Source organism: Melospiza georgiana, chromosome 1, assembly GCF_028018845.1.
Source record: "Melospiza georgiana isolate bMelGeo1 chromosome 1, bMelGeo1.pri, whole genome shotgun sequence".
NCBI lineage: Eukaryota > Metazoa > Chordata > Aves > Passeriformes > Passerellidae > Melospiza > Melospiza georgiana.
The window spans coordinates 65837131-65850018 of NC_080430.1; the positions used below are offsets into that span (position 1 = coordinate 65837131).

General features: G+C 40.5%; 1 protein-coding gene across 1 annotated transcript in view; it reads left to right on the plus strand.

The window, feature by feature from the left end:
- JARID2 (jumonji and AT-rich interaction domain containing 2) overlaps positions 1-12888 on the plus strand; it is a 211408-nt gene that overhangs the window by 145616 nt on the left and 52904 nt on the right. The window contains exon 4 of the mRNA XM_058035531.1: positions 5164-5333. Within this exon, the coding sequence (XP_057891514.1) occupies positions 5164-5333 (170 nt within the window). The remainder of the gene's footprint in view (positions 1-5163; positions 5334-12888) is intronic.

Genomic DNA, 12888 nt, shown 5'->3' on the forward strand with positions numbered 1-12888 from the left:
ATGGGAATTAGTCACAAAACTGTACCGCTCAAGCAGCTGCTTCAGCTATGGTTCCTATAGTGTTTGGAAACCTAGCTTCCTGTCCTGCTGTTATCAAGAAAAGGTTATATCAGGCTACAGAAAAGCAGGAAAAGACAAAAGCAAAAGTGGAGTTTAAGGAGTAAGTGAAAGGTAATGAGACCAAGCAGTAAGGACATATGGTGGCACACACTAAGCAGGAAGCTTGGTGGAAACCTGCAGATTGCTGGAGATTAGAGAACATTTGCAGAAGATTGTTTTGCAAATCTCTTCCTAGTTGAGATGCTTAGGCATGAGAACAGCCACTCAAACCCAGAATTTTCTATAAATAGATTAGTATGCATTCAAATATATTACAAATCTGTGTGTATTTGGTTTTGTGTGTGTTTTATCATATTTATGCTTTGTTTTTGCTTAGGAGTTATGGAGTAATAAAGTGAAAAGAGTAAGATTTTTGTATTCATGTACAACAAAATCTCACATACTGATAGTTTAATACTCGATTTGTGGCTAGCACAACATGCACTGTTATCTAGAATGTTAATGTTTACTAAATTTAACATAGACTGCTATTACTAGCCTGAACTTTGCTTTGTGAAGAAAAGACCGCCTTTGTGTACTAAGTCTTTTTTTCCTAAATGTGAATTTTTTTACAAGCTAAAGGAATGGTGCTAGGATATGCTTTTTTAAAAAGATGTTCTGAAGCACTTTTAGTTAACACAAACTGTAGTGTTTTAATTACAAAGAATGCAATTTGCTTAAAATGTTCTACTAAAAATGAGTTCTACTCTAAAAAAGCTTCAAAAAGTATATTTTGTGTCGGGAGAGAAATGTTTTGTAGCCTAGCCTGACTTTTTTTAATCAGGATATTTTTGTTGTGGTGTTTTAGTCGCTGGCTGAAATTTACTTTCTTAGACCTAAACAGTCAGTTCAGTAGAAGAGAAGCATACCCAAAGGAGGTGAGACTTCCTCAGGCTGAGGCTTTTTTGAACTTTGCGTCATAGGTATGTGTTTAAAGTCTCTCAAAAGAAGTAGAAGTAAAATAATCGCTACTGTTGAGAGAAAGTGGTTTACTGTTTATTTTTAAATGGTCTGGATATTTCTGGCTGCATGTTGGGTGTTCGCATGACGTTTAGATGTGGGATTATTTTAAGTTCTCTCCTCATCCTTTTCCGTCTTGCGAAGTTTTTTCTGTTTGCGTATTTATGAGCCTTACATAGTGTGTACCCTTTCAATGAGGACAAAGCGAGCAATTTATTTTGAGGACGGAAACAGGATTTTTTTTGTTCTTTCTGCTGCTCATGCCAATCTGTCTGTTGTTGCCAAATGCACTCTAAATAGGTCATTCCAGCAGAAATCCTTGCATTAGGAAGCAAAGAGCAAAGTGTTGGTGGTGTTAGGCATTTAAACAATCATGGATTCATTTATGTTGGAAAAGACCTTTAAAATCATTGACTCCAACCACTGACCCAGCACTGCCAAGTCTACCTGTGTCCTTAAGTGCCACATCCATGTGCCTTTTTAAATGCCTCCAGGGATGGTGACTCAATCACTTCTCTGGGCAGACTATTCCAATGCTTTCCAACCCTTTCTGTAAAGAAACTTTTCCTAATACCCAATATAAATATCCACTGGCAAAACTTGAGACCTTTGCCTCTGGTCCTGTCACTTTTTTTGTGGAAGAAGAGACTGACCCCCATTTGGCTACATGTTCCCTTCAGGTGGTTGTGGAGAGCAATGGGATTCCCCCTGAGCCTTCTTTTCTCCAGGCTAAACACCCCCAGCTCCCTCACTCAGTTCTTACAGGGCTTGTGCTTCTGACCCTTCACCAGCTCCATTTCCATCTCCACCACCTCAATGTATTTCTCATGGTGAGGGGCCCAAAACTGAACACAGCATTTGAGGTGTGGCCCCACCAGTGCTGAGTACAGGAGGACAGTCACTGTCTTGGTCCTGCTGGCTACACTGTTCCTTTATAAATTTTAGATAGGCACCGTACACACACAGTGTCTTTCTTAACACTTTTATCATTTCTGTTTTTCCTTGTTCAGAAGTGGTGTGTGAGTACGACCTGATACGCTTCCTCTACTGGAACTGTAGTGAAGAGGGAGGGTACAATCCTTCTTTGGCAGCAGCTTCACACCTAGATTGGATTAAGTGTAATGTGAAACCATACCTGAAATAATTGGTTTTATGCTGCTAGAGGTTTTCATGGGGACATACAAGTTTATTAAGGTGCAAACATGCCTTCACAAGGAAATAGTTTTAGTTGCTGCCAATGTTTTTTCTTTGCTGGCCCACCTTTGAAACTGGTCATGTTTACATAAATCTGAAGCAATGGCTACTTAAGAACGTGTCTTTTGCATCCTCATCGTGATTCCTCATCCCTGTGTGCTGTAGCTACAGAATAGTTTATTTCCCTCTCACAGCTCACTCTGTATGCACTCTCAGGCACTGAAGTAGAAGCCTATGGAGCACACACGTATCCAGGCAGGGAACAGTATCTCTCGCAGAAACCTAAAGGATGCTGCAGTCGTAAGAGAGTTCTTTCATTTACTGGTGTTCATAAATTGAATCAGTGATATTTGCACCCTGTAACTGCTTGTGATTTTAATAAAAGATGGATATTTCATAAGGGAGCCTGGTTTTGTGTCACTGGTGAAGTCAAATTGAGCAGATGGAAGTAACAGCCGTCTTTCCTCTCTGGGAGGAGAAGCATTTCAGGCACATCTGACCATATAGCAACAAGTCTCCACAGTCTCCCTGGGAGAAGCAGCAAAAGTTCATGGTTGTCAGTGGAAGGAATACCTGGAATTTTCTCTATCCTTGCTGAAATCAAGGGCCCCCATGGGTATGAAGAGCCTGTGATGCTGCCAGGCCAGGCCCTGTACCCCATGGGGACTTTTTTGTCCCAGAAAAGAATGGTAGCAGACAGCATACTTTCAAAAAGAGAACCAAAAGTACTTTAGGTTCCCTAATTCATTTCTCATCTATTCCAAACTTGCAAGTTGTTCTCTAATCCTGTTTCAGTGCTCTGGGGACTGATAATAGGGATACTGCAAACCAGCATGGCTGATTCTCTTGCTGCAAAGGGTTAATTTTGAATCATAAAACAGGCTTAATCTTTACTTTGTGGCATGGTGGGTGGTGGTACTCCTTGCTTATCACTGATCACATGAGATTTGAGCAGGTACAGAGATGCATAGAGTGGGTGGGTTTATGTTTTTAACAGCCTGGCTGATGAAGCACATCAATGGGAAAAAATTGCTGTGCAGAAAGCCGGGATGCTCGCTAACCTTTATAGTCTGCTTTTTGCCGAGAGAGCATATGTTTTGTGCAGAACAGGAGCCAACACAAAGCGTTTTTCTCTGGCTGCATGTATGGTTTTGGTGATAGAAATGTAGTTGCTTGAAATTAAAATACCATTCATCCTGCACGGGAGTCCTCAGTCTGCTTGAAGAGATGGACTTTGCAAAGCAATCTGAGTAAATTTTTGGAGATACAGGCATATCTATACAAGACCTTTATCCTGGAAAGATAATTGTTCATAGATATGAGGAAATATATCTGCTAAATAGTCTTTTAGTTCCAGTTCACAAATTATAAGCACCATGATAAAAAAATTTGTAAACACCAGGTTATTTTTGCCATGGAGGAGATTGAAAAAAGCAGTAGGAATGACTGGTATGTTTTGTTGTTCAGGGCAGTGGGGGTTGGATAGTGAGGACAAGGGCAATTTTATGCGTAGTTTAGGGAGAAAACCGCTGAATGTTACTTTGGTTCTCTGTTGTCATTAGGGGATGTGTTTGTTGTAACAAAGCTCTTGTTACCCAAATAGCTAAGGTTAATACCCGTGAAAAACAAGAGGTTTGCCAATTCTGTGTTACATCCCTCCCAAAAGATAACTGTGCTTTCCCTATGTCACAACAGTCGAGGCTGCCATGGAGTGACAAGACCTGGGCTTCCCTTCAGTGTTATTTAATATGTTTCACTTTGACATTATGTAAATACTCTGCTATTAGGGAATAAAATGACATAAAATTGCATCCTTTCTCAACAAGGTTTTAAATTCTTTCTGTAGCTTCTCTCCTTTTTGAAGCTGTAATAAAGATCATAATTACAATCCCAGTTGCTTAAGTGAGAAATTAACATGTTCTTATGTGGGGAACTGAGCCAGGCTCCCAGCGAGACCCCCTCTGGGTGTCTGTCCTGCCCCAAAATGCTTTCCCTAATGCCAATTTACGTTCTAGACATATTAAAGAAAATCATATTCATTGCTACATAGCAGTTAATCAGAGCCTTCAGATAGGCTTGAAATAATTTGCAGCCAAGTGCCAAAATCACCTGCAGCCGCTTATTTCCTGCAGCCGTATTCTGGCATGTTTTAAAACTAATCAGACAGTGTCAGTCTATTGCCCACTACCAAGACTGAACAAATTCATTCCACACATGTCCTTCAATATTACAAATTTTTCCCAAATCCTGCTTAACCCCACTGCTGACCTCCTTGCTTACTGTCTTCTGGGCTGTGGCCAAACAAATAAAATCTAAAGGTTTTGACTTGATGTTTTCCCTGTCAAAAATATTTTCTGCTAGAGGTTTTATTTTTTAGAACTGGGCACAAATATATATATATACCTTATCTATTTATATATTTTTCTATAAAAATAAGATTCTAGCAGATTGGAATAAATTAAAACCTTAATGGGGCTAAAATAAACCTAATTTGTAATTTAATTAAAAACAGAAAGCAATGAGCACTAACACTTAACAAAAAAAAAAAGACATTTTCATGGTGCAAAATACAGATTTAATTTCCAAATAAGTGAATGGTAAACTGTAATTGTATCATGTGCAAGAAGACACTCAGAACATATGAAACAGTAGTCACAGATTTTGCAGTCAAGATGTTCCCTTTCTGGTTTTCCAAATTGTAGCAGAAGATACCAAAGGGTAAAACAAATACAATACTGTCTTCATTATTGACCCAGTTAGGGATTTGGTATTGGTGGGAGATGGATTCAGATCTCGATCTCTCTCTCTCTCTCTGTCTCTCTCTCTCTGTCCTGTATAGTGAATTTTTATGTTTTCACACATCCAGCGAGTTCTGCCTAACATGTTTGTGCTGTGCTCTTGTTTCCACAGGCCAAGGCTGCAAGCACAAAGGAAGTTTGCTCAGTCCCAGCCAAACAGTCCCAGCACAACTCCAATAAAGATAGTGGAGCCGTTGTTACCCCCTCCTGCCACTCAGATTTCTGACCTCTCCAAAAGGAAGCCCAAGACAGAAGATTTTCTCACTTTCCTCTGTCTTCGAGGTAGGTACCTGGCAGCAGTGCTGGGGCACAGTCTCATTCACAGAAGGAGCTGTAGCACTGCACACCAAGCAGCAGCCAGACAAATGTACTGGAGCTGCACTTGAAGGTATTGTGTGCATCTCAGCTCTCAGCAATTTGACTGTATCTGCAGCAGGAGCATTCGAGTTCATGGTTCTAAAGATCATAAAATGAGGCTGGTAATAGTGCAAAAAGAAATTTCTTTTATGCTTGGCTCTCTGTTATCCTGAATGGGTTTTTGTCTAGCTCTCTTAAGTCCTCCCTATCCTCCTTTGTTTTGTCTGACTATAAACTGGAGAAGTGCTTAACTTGCCTGAGTACTTGTTCCTGCAAGAGGAGAAAATCTGCTTGGAAATTCCCCTTGTCTACCTACTCACTGTCCTTTATTGTTCAATCTGAGTGAGGCTTTTCATCTGACAGTGGGTGGAGGGGTTGCCATTGTTCTTGTCTGCCTCGAGCTGGATTGTTCCTGTGGTGATAATTAAAACAGGTGAGCTCCTCCTCTCAGCAATCCAAGTACAAAGGAGGCATCTGAAATTGTGGAGTGAAATACTTGAATTACTTCACAGTAACAGGTGCTCGAGCCTGGCTGGAGCTGTGTGATGTGTCAGGGATCCATGGGCTGTGTGTGTGCAAGCCTGCATGCCAGACTTGGGGGGCCTGAGCATGAGGTACTGTCTAGATTAAGCTAGAGAAGGAGATTTTACTCGAGTGGTCATTTTTCTTAAGACTTTCCATGGTCCTGTGTCCCAAGTAATGTGTTTAAGATAGCGTCTTTCCGTTTAATCCCCCAATTGTCATGTTATCTCTTGCTGTGTGTTTCTGGACAGGTGCATCCCCAGTCTCATTAGTGAGCCATAGCTGCATGCTCTGTGCTGGAATGGTGCCTCTTGCTGTTGTTTTGTCCCATTACCTGCTGAAAGGGTGTGCATTTGTTACAGGCAGGTAGAGCTTGTCTGAAAAAGTCTTACCCGGTGGGTTGAATCTTTCAGAGCTTGAGTTTCCCTTTCTTAGGTCTCTGTTGCATCTGTGGACAGCAGTGATCAGCACCACCTGTAGCTTCCTGCTGAGGCTTTCTCACCTTAATGCAGTGTGGTTTGATTTCTTTTTTTCTTCTGTAAGGCTAGTGGTGCCTTCAGACTGGTTGCTAATTTATCCATCTTATTTCACATCCAGTATGGAGCCTCCGTCCCGTTGGGACCTCTGGTAAAGTGGGTGGGTGGAGGGGATAGCAGAGGGTGATTTGCTAGCTTTTGTGTTTATTTAAAGGATGGAGAGGAGCAGAATCTAATGGAGTTTAAAGTGGCATAATGGTCCTCTGAAATGTAATCTGTGGAAATGTATTTCTAATTTAGTGTGCCATGAGGTTGATCAGTCTGTTGGCAGCGTGTCACTGCTGTGATCTGGGCCAACTGCCACAGTTGTTGGTGGGAAGAGTCAGATGGGGGTTCTGTGTGTCTGTGTGTCTGTGTGTGAGCACACATGGCTGCATTCACACACTTGTTTCCACTGCTTGCTAACTAAGCATGTGCTATTTATAGCTTTGAAGGCACTTGCACTTACAGAAAGGCAACCTGTGTGGGGGTGTCACTTATCTCCACTTTTATTTCCTACTCTCTTAGCATTCTCTCTGTGTTCTGGTTTAACAATGCAACTGGGAAGCATGGGTGCTGTAGTCCTATTGCAGTGCTTCGTGTTGTTGGGCTTTTTTATTTTTTTTTAATTTTTTATTTAAATCAATGGATGTTTAGCTCTTGCACCTGTAATTTTCTCCTTTGTTATTCATCTGTGGCATAATTGATGTTTTGTACTGTCAATTAAGAACTTGCAATTCATTCCTAATTTCTTCAGTATGCAGGAGTACTCGAACATTTCTGACAACACATGCATTCAGACGGCAAGATCACAATTACAATTATGTTAAAAACCACGAGGGAGAGTCTGCTCTGAGTGCCACACATGGCATGTTCTTGGTCTGCTTAAACAGTCTGAAGAAAAACTGTGAAAGGGAAAGCTGTCAGCTTTGTGTTTCAGCACCCCCACAAGCTTATTACTGCATCACCCCTGTATAAGACATGAAAAGAGCCAGTTCAAGAGAGGCAGGAGAATCTTCTTGGACACCTGCTGCTTGGATGCTTCTCTGTGGATGAGCAGGAGAGTGCTGTGGCTTGGAGGGAGGAGTGGGTTGTTCAGACCTTTATTAGTGTGGTTCTGGCTTCTGTGCCTGCACTGCTGTGTCCTTCAAGAGGTCCTGGCTGCCTGAGGTTGTGTCCATTTGGCCTCTGGGAATGTTTAGCTCCAGGTGGTTGTCTCTTGATGTGTCCATTTCAAAACCAGGAGATGGAAGCTGGTTGTTTATATGCTGGTAGGGAGTTCATGTAGAGCGTGCTGGTACATCCAGCTCCAGAAAGGTCCCACAAGTGACTCTCCAGGGCACTGGCAGGCTTGGTTTGGTGCTGCTCTTCTGGTGCTGCCTAGTGAGCCTGGAGAGGGAAGAGCCAGCAGCATATTAAGATCCTGCATAGGGAAGGAAGACTTGGGATTTTTTGGAAGGAGTTATTTTGATTTGGAACCTCCATGCTTTTATTTTTCTTGCAGTGTTGAGGGTTTCAGAATTGTTTGCATGGTGGGACCAAGTGGTTGTTCTGACTTCTGTCCAGCTGTATGTGCTCACCTTGGCTCTTTCTACTTTCACCATGAAATGCAACATGCAATTGCATGGAAATAAGAGCACACTGACAGGGTTGAAGATCAGCAATTCAAAAATCTTAAGTATAGTAGTGATAAAATCCAGGACAGTAAATCCCTATGTTTCTTTAACTTTTTTTTTTTTTTTTTTTTTTTTTTTAAACTGTCCCTCAAAATGATCTGGTGATATAATCCCTAGATTCATGATCAAAGCCTTTTTTGGAGAAAGCAGTCTTTCCCAGGATTGGTGGGAATGCAGCTCAGTGGTCTTCTCTGCCCTTGTCCCACCACACTCAGCAGTGGTGTCAGAAGCACAGTGCAAATTTGTCACATCATAAAATCATGAGTCACTAGGGGTGGAAACCACCTTCAAGATCACCAAGTCCAACCTTAGACTCAATTCCACCATGAATTCACATGTCAGGGTGTACTTTTATTTTCTGTTTTTAAACAGAGAAATTTAAGCATCCTGTCATCAATATGGCTCACTCTTCATTGTTCTTGTGGGGTTTATTTTGAGTGGGAGCAGCTGAATTCTGTCACACACAATGCTACAGTGTGGAAGAAAGTCCCTTGACATAAGATCCCATAGTTAGGAGAACAAGTTCCGTTTACCTGTCCTGCTGTGTGTAAGAAAATCTAATGATTCAAATAATTTTAACTCCCCCCCACTCCATTAGCACCCTGTAATTTCAAAGGGAAATAATTTAACCAAGATGACCTGCTTGGTTTCATTATCCCGAACACAAAGGCTTTAGATGTATTTTAATTAGTTTGTTTTTCAAACTCTTGATTTGATAATACAGTGTACTAATTACTTCTTAAAAGGTAAGTGGAGCACAATGAAAAAGCTGTAACAGTTGATGAATATCTGAGACCTGGAATACATTCCTAGACTGACCAAACTTGGCAAGGCTCCTCTGCTTTCTATTATTTTAAAATCCTCCTTTTAAAAAGATTGGTGATTTTTAAAACTTTTATTAAATTGTGACCTAGAATTTTCAGCACAAGGAGGGGAATAGTACAGATATCTCTGAAGTGTTTGTCTGCAGTGTTCTTATCTTTAAATAGCTTCTTTGAAGGAGCCTGTATGCCCTTTGCCAGAGGCATAATTAGTGTCTTTCAGCAGCATGTAGATACAAGTGTGTCATCTCCGTGTAGTTGTACAGCAGCTCTCACTTTTACTGTATTTTCTGCTTTTGATCATATTTTTCTTAATAGCTTCTGTTACAGTGCATTCAAGTTACCTCTGCTCTCTGTAATTATTTACAGGTTAAAATATTGTGAGTCAAATATCTGACTAAAGGAGGAAGGAAAAACAACTCCCTGTGAGCAATAGATCTTTGGCAAAAGGTGATAACAGGGAGGCTGGGATTAGGAGAGTACATTTTAAGAAGTTTTCCCATGATCAATTTTCTAATTAAGCTGAGCCTCTGGGAGTTACATGCTAGAGAATTTCAGGGATTCCTAAATAAAAATGGTTTAATTGAGATCTCACAAATTGAGTTTTCAGGCTCTTCTATTCTGCAAAATGTGTGATTGTTCTTTTTCTTTAAATGCTGTGCTGACTTAATATTTTGATGATTTATTACAATTGGCCAAAATCAAAGCAGAAAATTTCACTATGTGAAATGTTTGTTTAAAAATGTGCATGTTTGTCTTAAGTTCAGTAACTTCTAACTTTTAGTGCAGTGTGCTCTTAAACAGGCTTTTTATTCTTTGAAGCACCTGTATTTGGGTGGTAAAAAGGGTCAGGGGCCTTTGATCCAAGTCTTCTTTTTTGGAGAAATTGACTGTGTCAGTTCATACCTGCGGAGATTTCCGATTACAATGGGAGAGCCCCCAGAACCGAAACTTGGGAGTTCCTAATCTTGGGCATGTTACAAAACAGCTGTTAATTTGCCTATCTCTTCAGCAAGGCAAAAGGTGTGTGTGCCTGTTAGTTTGGTGTCAGCAGGCTCTGTAGTCAGTGTGTGCTGCTGTCCTTGGGGAGCTGCTGCCTTGCACGGGTCACTCTTGAAGCACCAGCCATTGGCACCATGGACACTCGATCACCACATCAGAGTAGGCAGATTGAATAGCACTGCAACTTGATTGGGCTGGAAGCAAAGCAGTGAAATGCTGACACTGCCCAAAAGGATGAGCTTCTTTGCAGTCTGGGTTCATTTTTATAATTCCAAAATAATATTAAAACATGTAGACATACAATGATTTGTTTCAAATACTGGAAGAAAAAAAATATTTATTTTATTATATCATTTAGTATTTGAAACTAAAATTTTAGGATGGATTGAAAATTCAAGAATAAACTTTAGGTTGAATTTTAAATGCACAAACCATTTAATAAAAACAAGTTTGCATTTAGTAATTGTAACCTCAAAATTTTTAAGTTCTGTTTTAAAGTTAGGAGTAACATTAAAGTGTAGAATATAAGCTGTTTCTCATACATGCAACCATTTAGGCCATCTATGGAATATGAGCTACTAAGCAACTCTTATGGTGGTTTAGGACAAGAGTAATTTAATCAGTATTGGCAGAGACAAGTGGTTACACAGTCTCAGAGTGAACAACACTTGTGTGAAGAACAGAGAGAGAAGAGACCCTGGTGACCACCACCATGGATTATTCCTTCCCAGGGGAACAGAGTGCTGCTGGAGTGCCAAAGCTCCAGACATCCAGTGGAAGGTACAATTTCATGTTGCCTACTGGGAGATTTAAGAGATTGGAAGAGGTGCTGAAGTAAGATAGAGTAATCTGTGGGTAGTACTACAGCTGGAGGAAAGCTTTTTCTTGCTTTTCCAGGTTTTGGGCCCTTGCTGATGTTAATGATTCCAATATCTACCCCTGCAAAAAGCCACAGGATGCAGTTAACTGATTGAAATGGGAGACTAATCTTGAGGTTTTGCTTTTGTATTTGCCACAGATTCAGTCCTAGTCCCTCAGCAAGCTGCTTAGTATTTTGTAAAATGAGGGTAAATATTTAACTCTTTATATAGGTGTCAGCATAGCTGGGTGTTGGTTATGGATGAGCTACTGGCATAGAATCTGAGTGCTGTGATGGCAGCAGCAATTCAAAGCCTCACTGCCCAGGGGGCAATGTAAAGTATTCTGGCAAAGGCAATTCCTGCCCTTCATCCCAGCCAAAAACCTCTGAGCCTGCTTCTCTAACCCGTGAATATACTGTAGCTTCAGTGTTATCCAAATGGCTGATTTTATGCTAGGGATAAACCTAGCTGGATCTCTTGGATATGAAACACAGCCTGGTAGCTTGTTGGGAATGTCATCATGGTGGTTTGAAACTTCCATACTAGTTTTGTTCTTGGTGGGAGGGAACATAAAGGTGAAGTGCACATGGAAAGCGTTGGTTTTGAGGTTCACTGTAAAATCCAGTCAGGCTGGTGGAGTTAAATTGCTTTGAGAATGTCAGATAAGAATTGTAAATGTAAGAAGAACTCCGTTGGGGTTTTTTTTGTTGGTTTTTTTGGGGGTTTTTTTTTGGTTTTTTTTTGGTTTTTTTTTTTTTTTTTTTTTTTTTTTTTTTTTTTTTTTTTTTAATTTTGGGCACTCTGTTGCTCTGGAGTGTTTTGCTAAGTTTGGAAAGTAGACCTTCTGTTTTTTTCCTGCAGACTCATGCATTTCCCCACCCTTGCTCCATTTCTCTAGAAAAGGAAAAATTTTCTTCAAGCTTTTATGTTTAAGCTCTACTAATTTGAAGAACAGACTGAGAAGAAAATGAGAGTTATGTTGCTACACTAGTCCATAAATTCAATGTAACACCAGGCACATTGTGATTGGAGCAATGCCAGCAGAGAGAGGAGTTGGAGCCCAGTTTTATTTCTGTATTTGAGATGGCCTTTTCCTCCCTCTTGCTCAGGCATTGGGGAGCTCCCTCTGAGACCATTCCTGCAGGTGGACTCAGACAAGTGAAGTACAGTTGCTCTTTCCTATAGAATTTATGCAGTTTGTGCTCCTTTAGCCTGGCTTGGTAAAACAGCCATAAGGTGCAGGCATAAATTACATATATTTGCACTTCAGGGATTTGGCATTGTCCTGCCAAAACAAAATAAGTGGGGCATATAATAAATGAGAAGCAGGCCCTAAAAGTTAAGCATTGAGATGCCAGCACATCAGAAGCATTTGAGAGGCAAGGTTTTTCCACCTGCTTACAGCCACAAAATGGGGCTGTGTGTCAGAGGAGAAGCCAAAGCTCTGGACGTGGCTCACTGTGGGGCTTGGCAAGCCGTGTGCTTTTTTGGGGCAGGCTGAAGTCCCACATACCTTGACCTGCCCTGTGTGTAAATCATTCTAGTGTTTTAAATTGTTTTAAGATTTTTCCAAAGCACATCTGGGTTGTGTTTAATTGTTAGAAGGCAAAAAAAAAAAAAAAAAAGAGGAGCTAGAGGGGGAGTTGGTGTAAATAATTCATGGAGAAGAATCCTCCAATTTTGCAGAAACCACAGCCCAAATTACAGAGAAGGCTTTTGGACTGAGATGATTTTTGTTGTGGTTGTAACATACCAGGGTTTGAATCCCGTCCAGATGAAAACATTTGGTTTGTACTTCAGTAAATACTGCAGAAGCACTGCCAGCTAATTCTGAAGAGTAATGAAATAGTATTTTTGGCAAAGCACATGCACTTTCCATACTTCTGATTCCACTCTTCAGATCCAAATTCAGAGGGTTTTTTTAACATGTTTAGCTAATCCAAGACAAAAGTTAATGTAATTTAATGAGAAACAAAACATAACTGTAATTTAGGAGAGAGAACTACACATTTGTCAAAAAGAAAAAAAAAGTAATAACCTCATTAGTCAAATAAAATGGCTGAAAAAGAGTATAGTTTATTCTA